This window comes from Nannospalax galili, unplaced genomic scaffold, assembly GCF_000622305.1.
Source record: "Nannospalax galili isolate Female #2095 unplaced genomic scaffold, S.galili_v1.0 scaffold68, whole genome shotgun sequence".
In the NCBI taxonomy this organism is placed as follows: Eukaryota; Metazoa; Chordata; class Mammalia; order Rodentia; family Spalacidae; genus Nannospalax; species Nannospalax galili.
Genome location: NW_008358189.1, coordinates 784,077 through 798,647, shown reverse-complemented (window position 1 = coordinate 798,647; position 14,571 = coordinate 784,077). Strand labels below are relative to the sequence as shown.

Genomic DNA, 14,571 nt, shown 5'->3' with positions numbered 1-14,571 from the left:
GTGAGTTCAGGTCAGCTGGGACTACAGGGTAGCTCTGTCTCAAAAGATAATTAATTAATTAATTAAAAATAAAAATAAGGGGGCCAGAGTGATGGCTCAGTGGTTAAGAGCACTAGCTGCTCTTGTAAAGGACCTGGGTTACCAGCACCCACATGGTGACTAACAGCTGTCCCTAATTCAAATGCCAGGGGAATCTGACTCCCTCCTCTGGCCTCCATAACACATATACATAAAATAAAAGATAAGCTGGGCATGGTGGCACACGCCTTTAATCCCAGCACTTAGGAGGCAGAGGCAGGCAAATCTCTGTGAGTTCGAGGCCAGCCTGGTCTACATAGTGAGTTCTGGGACAGCTGAGGCTACAGGGAGACCCTGTCTCAAAAAGACAAAAAGAAAAACCAAAGAAAAAGTAAAAAATTAAAAATAATCTTTAAAAAAAATGGGGGGGGGTGTCTTTTTGAGACAGGGTCCCCCTGTAGCCCCAGCTGACCTGGAGCTCACTATGTAGACCGGGCCGGCCTTGAACTCACAGAGATCCGCCTGCCTCTGCCTCCCAAGTGCTAGGATTAAAGGTGTGCACCACCACGCCCAGCTAATCTTTAAAAAATTTTTAAAACGCTGACCATATTCTATGAAAACCAAGGTACTTTCTTTTGATTATGAAAGTCATACAAACTCAATGTAGCAGATTCAGAGACTAGAGAAATGCTAAGAAACCCTAAGACCTGTGACACACTGGCCATAGAGCAGGCAAAGTGTGGTTGGAGAGAGGCCCTTGGGAGCTCTCTGTACTTCATGCTTATTTTTTCTGTGAACCAGAAACTGCTCCCCAACAGTCTATTTATAAAGAGACAACATTCCATCAGTCTCCTGCAGGTGCATCACGACTTGGGAGTTCAACAGAACCAGCAGGTGAGCCTGGTTCTCTGCTGGTCCCTCATAGCTACCATCCAGGCTGGCAGGCAGAGAGCAATGCCCCACAAGTGCTAAGTGCAGAGCCAGACCTGGCCTGAGCTGCAAGGGAACACCTCTTGCCCAGCAAGACATCAGGGACCAGCAACCATAAAGAGCTCCAGTCCACTCACCTCCTCTGACACTTTAAATCTGCGCAGCAGTGCCACCACCTTCTGTTTGAAGTTCTGTTGCTGTGAGACAAGAAGCACATCATGTCAGTCTAAAATGATGTGGAAGCGACTTCCTGGGACATAGTGAGGCACACGCTCTGGCTTCTCTGTGATGGGGGACAGGAGGGGTGTGCACTGCACACTACAAAAGTGTGTACTAGATGCAGCTCCTCCATATAGCCATGTCACATTCCTAGTGTTTGAAACCACAAGCTGAAGCCAGATTCAGAAACACCTGGAAGAGCCGACAGTCCAGACTCGCTGAAGGGAACCAAGGGAAGATGCACACTGGCTCTGGGGTCCTTCTAGAAGCTTTAGCAGCTTACCTAGGCTCTCTGGCACCTTCCCACAGTGCCCCCTCCCAGGAAAGGTCCTGGCATCCTCAGAAGGAGGCTGTTGGGCACCCTGTAGTGGGCACTTAGAAGGGCACAGGGTAGAGAGAAGCAAGAAGGCCTATGCACTCAGGCCAAGCTGCTCCCACTGTTGGCTGCAACACCTCTGCTCCAGCCACTGGCCACTAGGTGCTCTCAGTCACCCTCACAGGGCTAACCCTAAACAAGGAGGGCTCCTTCTGCATGCCTGGCATCCTGGACCTAAGCTCCTGCCCATGCTGCCTACAGTCAGGGCAGACACAACTTTGTATGCAGTATGGCTCCTGCCCCCAGCCTCCTTCTCATCCACCAAAGGGGACAGTGCTGCTCCTCTCAACACTGGTAAGGGTCTTCCCTGGCTACCCATGCCAGCCACTCCCACAGTGGTGAAGCCCAGTGCTGGGCTCTAAGGGGCTCAGGTGCCCAGTGATAGTCACTGGACAGACTGGGTCCTACCCCATGTTTTTTCCAATGAGAAAGGCCTGACAGCCCAGTCCCTGTACCCTGTGCTGACAGGCCAGGCCCCAACAAAAAAATTAAACTGGCCTCACAAATGGTGCATCTGGGTGGCGAGCTGAGGGAAAACACACCCGCAGTTTCTTTTTGTGCAGGGGCCATGGGCTTGAGGCAGGTACCCCAGCCTTATTCCAGACCCTCTAACCGTGACCATAGGAAGAACATGTGGTGGCAGGAAAGGGTGGCAGCCAGGAAACTGTCTGGCTTGGGCCCATGTTGACGAACAACGTTAGGTGCTAGCTAGACAAGCTCCTGGCCTGAGGACAAGAGAATATCCTGAGGGTCTTTTGGTCCATGTGAGGCTAATATCCTCACCTGGCCCTCAGAAGAGGCTGCATATACTCTTGCCCACAACCCTCCAGTAACCCTTCCCAGCCATTGCCCACCCCCGTGCCTTCCCCAGTGTTAGTAAAACTAGATTCCACCGACCCTGGTCATGGACGTCGTTCTTACTATCGAGCGCCGCTGCTTCTTGGGTTTCCCCACATCAAAGTCGTCCTCATCAAGATCCTGGGGAGACAAGGACAGTGCCTGAGGCCAGAGCTACTGCTTAGCAAGCCAAGCCCTGTGCACTGTGTGAGGCAGACCAGTTTCACAAGGAAGGCCAATGCCGGTCACTAACTCTCCCAAGCACTACACAGCTGCCATGGACACATTCTAGCCCTAGGGACAGAGGAACCAGGTGCCACTCATCCGTTTCCCGCCCTCCCTCGCCCCACGTGACACTGGGGACCACACAGGCTTCGTGTGGACAAACATAGGGAAGACCCCTTCCGCCCCTGCCTCTGGTCTCTAGAGACAGCCGTGGGAGTCATCAGGTATCTCCCTACAAGTCCCGCCTGGTACCTGTCCTTGCACAGCATCGTCGCTGGCTTCCTGCTCTGAGGAAAAGCTCTCGTACTCCTCCTCAGAGTAGTTATCTGTGGGATGAGCAAATGGAAGGGAAGATACATTCAGATTCTGCCTGATGCCATGGTGATGAGCTAGCAACAGAGCAACAGGTGTCCCCTGAACGCAGAGGGGAGCTACAAGGAGACAGCCACACGCAGAGCAGAAGGACCTGAGGCACCAGCGCTAAGCACCTGAGCACCAAGAGCCTGAGGACACAGGCCATGTGACCATGGGGCTGTGGACTAGAGCAGGGGAGGGACAGTGACCCCCAACTGTGATGGTAGTAGCAGATGATGGCTGCTGAGCCCTTGCCTCACACCAGGAACCCCGCGTTCAGAACATCAAAGGCACTGCAGGGAGAGATCCCACGACACCTACTAATTGAGGGTACATAGGACTTGGGTCTGATGAAGGTGTCCCAGGTCAGAACTACAACAGCACACACGGCTTTTCCCCAAAGCTTCTAGCTATGAGAGCAATCGGTGAGACTCTTTGACTCCTAGCCTGTCTTTTCCAACCACACTGGGCCAGTCCTCTCCCCAACACATGTGAGCAGAAGTGGCACGGAGGGGGCAGCAGGAGGAAGTGGCACAGTGACTCACCTGTGGACTTTGCCTTGGGGCCAGCCTGCATGGTGCTGTCCTCGTGGTCAATGGGCTGACTGGACAAGGAGACGATCCAGATCTCGGCCACCTTGACGGAGGCCTCTTTGATGTTGCTGCAGAGGCTTAGCACCTGGCCACCCTCAGAGGGGTGCTGCATCACCTAGGGGGCATGTTTCTTGATAGTTCTACAGGCAGGGAAGCCTCCCACTCTGGACAGCTCCAATATCCAGGAACAGGGATGGCTAGCAGAAAGTTGAGCATGAATCCAGAGGAAGCCCAGGGGGAAGCCCAGGAGAGAGGAAGCCCAGGGGGAAGCAGCCCAGGGACAGAAGCCCAAGGCCAGATGGGTGGACTAAGCAGGGAGGTCAAAGTCAGGGTTAGGTACAGCACACTCAAAGTGGACAGAAGAGCACATCCACAGGCCACTCACTCTCCAGCATGCCTGCTACCCCTGGGAAGTCACCCAAATAGATCCTGGCCCCTATTCACCTCTATCCACTGCCCAGCCTGGGAACCTTAGTATCAGCCACAGTGTGTGACAGAGGGACCAACACTGGGGAACCCCATGTCTAATGACTTGTGTGTATGGAGGTCAAGAAGGAACAGCTACAGCACAGGCATGTCTGCAAGGGCACAAGAAGTCCACCAGGTTTAGCTCTCTGGAGTGCCAAGGCCCTGGACAACTGTCATGAGAAACTTGCAGGCCAGTGGGACAGCAGGAGCTGGATCTAGGCTGGCTACTGTCCTTACCCTGTACTACTCAGAAGCAGGCACAGCCGGCCAAACAGCTCCTTGACAGGGTCACTGCACTCAAAACTGGGGTCATTTGATCAGATCCAAATGTCAGGATTTTCTGGATCATTCATATATATATATATATATTTTTTTTTTATGTGTATGTGTATTGCTTACATGTACATAAATGCACCCGTGTTGCGCAATGCCTGCAGAGTTAAGAAGAGGGCATCGGATCCTCTGTAACTGGAGTCACAGATGGTTGTTAGCAGCCATGAGGGTGCTGGAATTTGACAGTCAGTGCCCTTAGCCGTTAAGCCGTCCCTTCAGTCTGCTCTCCCCATTTTTAATTTGTTAACTGGAGCCAGTAAGATGGCTCAATGGTGTTGCTGCCAGCAAAGACCTGAGTTCAATCTCTGGAACCCAAATGATGGAAGGAGAGAACCAGGAAAGAACCTACTCCAGCAAGTTGTCATCTGTCCTCTACATGTGCATTCACACACATCACACATACATCACACACACATCACACACACATCACACACCACACACACATCACACACCACACACACATCACACACCACACACACACACATCACACACATACACATCACACACATCACACATACACATCACACACACATCACACACCACTTCCTGGCTGTTACTATTTAGTTCGTTCTTTTAATGTGCCATGATGCTGTCGTCCTGCATCTTCTAATGGCTCTGCCATATCTCTGCCCCCAACACCTACCCATGGCAGGGAATTGTCAGTGGATAAAGGTCCCTGTCACAGCCTGAGGACCTGAGTTTGAGCTCCGGATCTATGTGGTGGAAGCGACTCCTGCAAGTTGTCCCCTGACCTTCACACAGGCACCCATACACCACACACCACACACACACACACACTCACACACATACATCACACACACATCACACACCACACACATCACACACACACATCACACACATACACATCACACACACATCACACACACACACCACACACACATCACACACACAGACATCACACACACACACACACAAAGTAAACAAATAAATGTTTTGCAAAAAACATTTAATTTGGGGACCTACTTTGGGATGAGAACTCAAATCAGTAATGAAAATAAATCTCAAGAATGCTCACATCTGTTTTCATCATTTCAGAAACCCAATCAAGAAGGCAGGCCAGCAGTTCCATGCCAATGTTCACACATCTGGAACATTCATGTGCCATGTGCACACAGGGGATACAACATGCAGTATACACTGACTGCAAGAGGACATCCCTTATCTGTCTCTGCAGATGCACTTCTGAGTGACCCCACACTTAGAACAGCAGTCTGTCTGCTAGCACCCACTCAGGATGCTGAGCCCTGGCAGCACTTGAACAACCACAGGGTCCAAGGGGCACCCAGGAGGTCTAGGCATGAGCAGATGAACTTGACTCTTCAAATAGGTCAGTGTTGGCACAGCACAGCCATCATACCAACTCACACCCACATTTGCATGAGGCCAGATAAGGCAGAGCCTCCTTCCCTAGAAAACTTGCTCTTGGGGCTGGAGAGATGTCTCAGCAGTTAAGAGTACTGACTGCTCTTACAAAGGACCCAGGTTCGGTTCCCAGCACCCACATGGTAGCTAACACCAGTTCCAGGGGATCCAAAACACTCTTCTGTCCTCTGCAGGTATTGCATGACACAGGTGCATTTACATACACGCAGGCAATACACTCATACGCATAAAATAAGTTTAAGAATTAAAATGATAATAAAAGCTGGGTGTAGTGGTGCACGCCAGCAACTCAAGGTAGGCAGATCTCTGTGAGTTCAACGCCAGCCTGGTCTACACAGTGAGTTCCAGGACAGCTGGGGCTACAGGGAGACCCTGTCTCAAAAAGACCAAAAAATAAAAAATAAAACCTGCTCTCTGGAGTCCTCCACTGAGAGGTTGGGGAACAGACAGCCCTTCAGAAGCCAAGCCTGCTCTGACCCCAGAAGCCTACTGCTCTCTAGAGAAAGGGCCACAAGTAAGCCAGGGGCTGGCTCCAGTCAGAAGGCCAAAAACACACCACACTAGCTGTCCCACCTAACAAGTGCCCTTTGGGCCAGGTACGGTCCCAAGGAGATGGGCACAGCTGAGGCCTTGCTGAGGGTCCTAGCCCAGCTCAGCCCTGCCTTTGTCTATATGTTTCCTTTGAACCATCAGGATCCAGTGACACTATGTTACCAGAGCAAAGGACTTGAGCCAATTCAACCTGGGGCAGCTGCCTCCACTTAACCACCAAAACCCAGTTTGTTCTAAAAAAATTTCAGAATGCATGGTGGTGCACACCTTTAATCTCAGAACTGGGGAGGCAGAAGTAGGTGGGCTAAGGCCAGCCTGGTCTACACACTGAGGTCCAGGCCAGCTGTGGCTAAAGGGCCCACCAAACAATGAAGGGAAAAAAAAAAAAACCAAACATTTCAGGGCTGGTTGGCAAGGTGATCAGGGAGAGGAAGGCACTTGCCACCAAGCGTGATGACCTGCATTCAATCCCCAGGACCCACGTGGTAGGAGAGAACCAACTCTTGCCAAGATGTCCTCTAACTTCCACATGCACACCATGGCATGTGCACACATAGTCGAACTCACACATAAATAATGTAGCAAAAACATCGGGGAGAGGGGCTGAAGAGAGAGCTCAGGAGTTAAAAGCACATACTGTTTCTGCTAAGGAACCAGGTTCAGTTCCCAGCACCCATGTCAAGCGGCTCACAATCCCTAGTCCCAGGGAATTCGACACCTCCATGGGCACCTGCACTCACATGCACATAGCCACACACATACACGTAATTAAAAATAATAAAAATTAATCTTAATTTTTAAAAAGTTTCAGTGCATGGGAAATTGCTCAGGAGGCCAGGTTCAGTTGTGTAAATGGTATCAAAATTTATATAAAACAAGTATCTGCCCTCATAGAAGGTAAGGGCTACAGGCATGCAGATGTTGAGCCCCTACTGTGTGACAGCACGACTGTGGACACAATCCAGCTGAGTCTCAGAACCCCAGCCCACACCTCCTATGGAAGGTCAACAAGGCCCAGACTCCATCCACGTTCACCAGTGCTTATGAAAACACAAAAGCCTGCAGTCCTCACTGTAGAAAACACCACTGCGCATAGCAGGACACCTCGAGGACAAGAAGGGATCTGGTAACTGGGGGCCCTAAGCAGAGTTGTGCTAGGTCTGGGGCACAAGGGGTCTAGGGACAGAGGCGGGAGATACACCTGGAAAACCTGGAGGAGGGCAGCTGGAAAGGGTGCAAGGGTGGACTTTGAAGAGGGACTGGGTGAGGACAGCCTTAAAGGTAATGGGCCACAGGAGGCAGGGCTCTGGGCCTTTCCCCAAAACAAAGGAGATAAAACAAAAAAAATTTTTGTCTTTTTTTTGAAGCAGGGTCTCCTTGTGGCCCCAGCTGTTATGGAACTCACTATATAGACCAGGCTGGCCTTGAACTCACAGAGATCTGCCTGCCTCTGCCTCCCTGAGTGCTGGGATTAAAGGCGTGCGCCGCCACACTCGGCTTGGAAATAAATTTTTAAAAATTTATTTATTTGTATTGTTATGAGTGTTTTGCCTGCAAATATGTAAGTGCAGTGTACCATGTGCATGCAGTGCCCACAGAGGCCAGAACAGTGTGTAGGACCTGCTGGAACTGGAGTTACAGGTGGTTGTTAGTTGCCACCACGTAGATGCTAGGAACTGAAGCAGGTCCTCTGCAATAGCAGCCAGTACACTTAGCTGGTCTGCTGAGCCATCTCTCCAGCCCCTTAGGAAATTTTAAAGTCACAGATGCTGTGGCAGGTGCATCTTTGGGATGGTCACTCCAGTACTACCTAGGGCATTAGAGGGGAACCTTGAGGACAGGCACGCAAGGCAAGTTCCGGATGGATGGGGCAGCCCTGGGACTCAGGCCAGGGCAGAGGATGAAGAGGTACATGGCTGGTTAGGTGTCAGGTAGCCTAGAAGCTTTGGGTACCTCAAGCCCAGTATAATGCCACATCCTGGCTTGTAGCTACTCTGCTAGCCTCAGGTGGGTACCAACACAACTGCACTTGCTCCCAGGTACTGAATGAACCCCAAGAGAGGGAAGTTTTGAGGCTTGGGGATAAAGTGGCCAGGGCTGAGTTGCTGCTCAGACCAGGGCCATCCCTGCAGCTCAAGAGGGTCTATGAGAGTCTAACTGCTCAGCCCAGAGGCAGCACTACTCAGGATCCCCTCCTGTCTCCTCAAGTCTCCCCAGAACACCAGGGCCTTTGCGGGGGGGTGAGGGTTGCTGGCTGCTGTTCTCAGGTATTTTCTTACGGACTCAGTCCATCTGCTCATGACAGCTGAGGTTGTGTCAGGATCAAGGGGACATCAAGAGAAGCCAGTCTAGGGAAGGAGCCCAGAGAAGACTGTTCCAAGTCCTTTGCTGAGAAGTGGGGTATTCCTGGTTACAAGCACAGGAGCAGCGATGTTATGTGGCATAGGACTAGGGACCTGGGAGGTATCCACAGACAGTGGTCCTCCGATATTGTGGGGGAGACCCAGTCTTGTGTCCTCTGGTGAATTGTAAGAGAAACCTGTTCAGAGTATCCTGGCGCCCTGGATGCCAGTCCAGAAACTTACCTCAGCCATGTTGATGGAGCCTGCAGCCAGAGTTTTGTAGCCCAGGATGGTTCGGTTCTTGTACCGCTTTCTGCGCTGCAGCATGATCTGTAGCTTGTTACCTTCTCTCTTCAGGAAGTGGGGGTACTGTGGGCACAAGCAAGCCCTCCTAAAGCCTGATTCAGCACAGTACCTGGACCACACAATCAGCAAGGTTTGCCAGGAGCACTTGCTGACACTGCTGAGGCCTTCCAGGGCCACTTTGGTCCCCAGGGCCCTTCTTCAATCCACCCACAGGAATCTGCACACAGTGAGGTCTCCTCAATAGAGTGCAAGGAACTCCATTTCCACACTAGCCTATCTGCTAAGGAATCTGGGATAGGCCCTGTGTCTGGGATAGCCTGGCAGCTTCTCTGCCACAATTTCTAGCATGGCAGTCCATGATAGGTGGGAGTGGGAAGCCTCCTATGGGTGGCTCTGTGTACCCCCCTGGCTAGGCTGCAGACAACAGTCACCTGCTGTGGGTGGCACATGCTGAGGACCCTCACCTGTGACAGAGGATTCATCCAACAGAGGCAGGTTCTCAGAGCTCACAAACAGAACACAGTATACGATGGGAGCAGAGCTGACCTCTGGGCTGCAGGGGCTGCTCACCTGTACCCACTTCTTGGAAGCCACTGGGTCAAGTATTTGACACATATTTGTGTGTCTGGTAAATTATACTTCAATAAACTACTCCATAAAGTACACAGCTACAAAACCCAGAAGCAGCCGAGATAAGATGACAGCCCACCTCCTCCATGAGGCAAAGAGCTTTGAACTTCATACACTGAGTTTCTAAAATCTTGCCCATCTCTGCTGAACATGAACTCTAACTTGATAATATGGCATTTAGACCTTGTGATGGTTAATACTGATTCTCAACTTGATAGGATCTAGAATGCCCAGGAGACAGGCCTCAGAGCTCTCCTGTGAGGGTTATCTAGATTACCCTCCAGGCATGCCTGCGAGAGATTCTCTTGATTATGTCTATTGCAGTAGGAAGACCCACCCTAAGTGTAGATGATACCATTCTGTAGGCCAAGTACTGAGCACCAGCACTCACTGTTTTCTTCTTGGCTGCAGGTGCCATGTGATCAACTGCCTCAAGCCCGTGCAGCCTGTACCCCACTGCCATGATGGAACATGCCTTTAAACTCAAGTCAAATAAACCCTTTCTCCCTTAAATTTGCTTCTTATCAGGTATTTTGTTACAGCAATGAGGGAGACCTCCTCTTTCCACTGTCTTTATGACAAAGAAATGAGAAAGAGAAAACCAAGAAGACTTTCTAATTATTTAGGAACAAACCTTGATGAAGAGAAGCTCAAAGGGACATAGGTGGCTCTGACAAGGGCACGTCCATCACCCAAGACTCTAAGGAGGAAGTGAGTGTATCACCTCCAGGGCACTGACCATCACTCAGGGCACCAGGGAGGAGAGTCCACTATTCAGAGCACTGACAGGGGAGAGTCCCCATTACCCAGGTGCTGGACTCACCTGCAGAGAGAAGGTCAGGGCCAGGTCAGTTTCCACTTGTCCACTAGGGGGCAGCACAATCTCATGCGACCTCAGGACACGTTTGGAGCCCTGAGAGGAAACATACCTTCTAATTTAGAGACTGGCATGTTACACTTAACTAGCTAGGGGCATTGTTATACCAGCATTCTGAACTGTCAGGAAAAAGGCCTCCAAGGTGGGGAGGAATGAGAGGGGACTCTGTCAGGAGCCACAGCCCTTATCCTTCACCTGATTCCATCATTAGGTTCTGCCCAGGAAATGGGAGGGATGGCTCCTGCCAAAGGTGACAGTAACCAAAGCACAGCACAGGCCACAACCCAACGTATGTAAGGCCAGTGTGCAGGTGTGTGTGTAGCCAACTGACCCTCTCAGAGAGTGTCACAAGGACAGGCGGAACAAGAGACTTTTGGGACTGATCCAAACTGCAGACGACATAAAGGGATTGTCTGGCACACAACCAAGCAGGCAGCAACTTGCCTGCCCCCTTGGACACCAAGAATCCACGGATTCTCCAGTGAGGAGTGGTCTCTCAACTCTTTATCAGGAATAAAAAGTTGAGTGGAGGGTCAGGATGGACCCCAGTCCTCCTTGAACTACAAGCACACCTCTCAGTGCAAAGTAAAAGGGTCCTGTGTGGTGGGGGAGTGTCCTGCATGGAAAGGGAGGGTCCTGTGTGGTGGGGGAGTGTCCTGCATGGAGAGGGAGGGTCCTGTGTGGTGGGGGAGTGTCCTGCATGGAGAGGGAGGGTCTTGTGTGACAGGGGAGTGTCCTGCATGGAGTGGGAGGGTCCTGTGTGACAGGGGAGTGTCCTGCATGGAGTGGGAGGGTCCTGTGTGACAAGACCTGAACAGCAGGTAAGAACCCATCCTAGGGGTCAAGGTCAGTACACTGCTCCAACAGCTCTAAGTAGTATGGCTGGGGAAGGAGTCAAATGGACTACTCCGGCAGAACCCTGGTACTCCCTGGCAGAGGGCTGAGATCAGTAACCACAGATGTACCCCTTGCCCAGGTCCACATAGGCCTAGCGTGAGGTAGCCTGCCACCTGTCATGCACATACCACATACCTTTAAGGGGTCATCAGAGGGCCACTAAGAGCTCCCTCAGAAGTGGAAAGCCACATCCTGTCCCTTGGGAGTGGCCCTGGAACCTGGTGTTCCCCAAAATGGCAGGGGCGGCCCAAAGGGCTGGTGGACATATCTAGAGGGATAGGGCTGCTGTCCTCGAGTTCCTGCGTCCTGTTCCTGCTCCCACCAACCCTCTCACTCTGAGTGAGCACAAAAGAAAGTTCTGTGTGAGAGGGAGGCTGAGTGCAGGGTGAGGGTCTCTGAGAACACTGCTGTCTGGGTCCACACCTGCTGTGTGTATGGCAAGGGCTTACCTGCATCTTGACAGCAATCACTACAGACATGAGCTCCTTCTCCAGTTCCCGGAGCACTGCAAGCTTCTTCAGGGTCAGGGTGCACAACCTGCAAGGCACAGGGAAGCCAGGTAGCTACACTGCCCCGCTGCCCAGAAAACTATGGACATGGCCCTGCTGAAGCTGCCCCCAGGGGTCCTTGTGAGGGGTTAAGTGGATAGGCCAAAGAAAAGACATCTGAGAGCTGAGCATGTGAAACTGCAGAACAGGGAGGCTCCCTAAGGCCAGGGTGCTGGCCCCAGCAGGGTGCAGCTCTCAGCTGTTGAAGCAGTCTCTAACCCTAGGCCTGGCTTCTCTCATCCTGGACTGCCACTTCCATGAGGTAGGCGTGAATGAATCCACCTCCACATCCTGCTGAGGCCTTGGAACCACACGACAAGGGGCAGTCTGGAGACAAGCCCAGAGCCCAGCAGCTCCAGGAGTATGCCCCAGGGAGTGAGCACATAGTCTCCAGATCTGCCTCTACAGAATACTGCATGTCTGCTTCCCATGCACATGCATACCTTCCTGGAGGTACCTGTGTCAGTCATTATACATGCATGCACTCAAACACACATGCACATGCATATGCATACGAATCCCCAGAGCAACCTCATGAAGACAAACAGGCCCACAAAGGTTTGGGAACTCAGCACCTACATTGGAAAACTCTCCAGAAACTTCTCCAGGTAATCTAAAGACTGACCACTTTTCTACCTAAAGGCTGGTTTATGACAAGCCCCACCCCCACCCCAGGAGCGGGATAGAGGAGCCAAGCCACAGGCAGGTAGGAGTGGGCCTCAACACTTGTGGTCACCATCAGGCCACACAAGGTCAGCTCCTGATGGACCACCAAGGCTACCAGCTGGGCTGGGGGACTCTCTACCGACTGTGAGCACTGGGAGAGCACAGCAGGGCTGCACCCCATGCATACCACTCTGGACTGAGGGATGACTCAGGACACAGCAGGACCACACTATCTGGGCTGCCACACAACTGAAAACGTAAGAGCTGTTTCTTTCTAGAATTTTCTACTGAATATTTCCACACCATAGTAGGACTTGGAGAACTAAAACCATAGGAAAGTACAGGTAAGAGACGGCACTATGATAGGAAGACCACTCACTACCGAGTCCGCAGTTATGTGAGAACTTGTTCAATAAGGTTCTTTTTTAAAACTTTTTTTTCCGAAATCAAGGATTTTTTTTTTGTCTTCTTGAGACAGGGTCTCCCTGTAGCCCCAGCTGTCCTGGAACTCACTATATAGACCAGGCTGGCCTTGAACTCACAGAGCTCCACCTGCGTCTGCCTCCCAAGCACTGAGATTAAAGGTGTGAGCCACTCATGCACCACTATGCTGAAATGCAGGATTTTAATGACAAATCACTCATGCATTTATATTGTAACATTATCTCTTTAAAAGACAATTCAGTATTACAAATACTGACTCCATATTCTAAAGGTATGGTGGTAATGAGGCAGTTCTCACTGCGAGGCTTAGTCTAATTGATTGAATCTGGAAAACCTTAATTTTATTTTCTTTTCTTCTTCTTTTTTTAATATTACACAAAATATATTTAATTTTGTTAACTTTCCAGAGTGTGATTTTATTCAATAAGGTTCTCTTTTTTTTTTGAGACAGGGTCTCCCTGTAGCCATAGCTGGCCTGGATTCACTATAGAGACCAGGCTGGCCTTGAATTTACACAGATCCGCCTGCCTCTGCCTCCCAAATGCTGTGATTTAGTTCCTGCGCCACTACACCCAGCTCAATGAAGTTCTTAATGATCCATGAGTCAAAGAGAGTCTCAAAGGAAATTAGAAAGTATTTGCAATGAAAACAGAAATAGAACATGACAAATCAGTGGGGCACAGCAGAAGCAGTTCGAGGATCAGTGCCTCTGTTCGGAAAAATGACTATTTCCACTGGACAGGCCGAGCTCCATCTACACAACAGGAAGAAAAGAAGCGCCCCAAACTCCAAGGCAGCAGGAGGAGGAGACGCCGAGGGCAAGTCGAAGGAATGGGAAACAGAGAAAATAACTAGATGCTGCTGCTGCTCTGTGAGGCTCGACAAAACTCACAAAACCTCCAGCCAAACAAAGAGAAAAGGGCAGAGAATTCTCTTTATCAGGAATGAAAGAGAGAACTAGAGACCTCACAGTCCTCCACGAGTGGACAAAATGTAGCCAAATGCTTAGAGCCACCAACCACCAAAGCTTCCAGAGATGAAACCAGAACAGAACAGTATTATGAGGTAAATCCACAGTTTAAAGTGTTCTGAAAAGAAAATGCCATGCAAATGCAAACAGATATTAAAAGAAGGGATGGGGTGTGGCTGGGTGAGCCCGCACTTGCTTAGCATGCACGAAACCCTGGGCTCCATCTCCACAGCAGAAAAAATGAGGAAGGGAGGGAGGGAGGAAGCAAGTGAATTCTATATAACATTTTACAAAAAACAGGAGGAAAGAATAATCCCCAACTCATCTTATGAGATCGGCATTGTCTTACTAACAACACCATATAAAAACAGCACAAAAAAGAAAATGACAAGGCTGGGTGAGATTACACTGTAATCCCAGTACTCAAGCTGGTGCTCAACTATAAATCCCAGCACTCAGGCTGAGACAAGATGATCTAGTGTTTGAGACCAGCCTGGGCTACACAGCCAGACTGTAGAAAGAAGAGACAGGGGTGAGAGGGGGGAGGGAGCAGGAAAAGATTACTATAAACTGATGTCCATC

General features: G+C 50.6%; 1 protein-coding gene across 3 annotated transcripts in view; it reads right to left on the bottom strand.

Moving 5' to 3' along the window:
* Positions 1-11,911, bottom strand: part of Pacs2 (phosphofurin acidic cluster sorting protein 2) — a 30,597-nt gene extending 18,686 nt beyond the window's left edge. The window contains exons 1-7 of one of the 3 annotated variants that reach the window (XM_008856379.3): positions 11,811-11,911; positions 10,411-10,500; positions 8,895-9,020; positions 3,505-3,667; positions 2,858-2,931; positions 2,441-2,521; positions 1,086-1,145 (exon numbers count right to left, since the gene is read on the bottom strand). In XM_008856379.3, the coding sequence (XP_008854601.1) occupies positions 1,086-1,145; positions 2,441-2,521; positions 2,858-2,931; positions 3,505-3,667; positions 8,895-9,020; positions 10,411-10,500; positions 11,811-11,840 (624 nt within the window). In that variant the 5' untranslated portion in view covers positions 11,841-11,911. Of the gene's footprint in view, positions 1-1,085; positions 1,146-2,440; positions 2,522-2,857; positions 2,932-3,504; positions 3,668-8,894; positions 9,021-10,221; positions 10,322-10,410; positions 10,501-11,810 lie in introns of those variants that run through there. The other 2 variants (XM_029557832.1, XM_029557833.1) reach the window with 2 other exon arrangements.
* Positions 11,912-14,571: the final 2,660 nt, after the last annotated feature.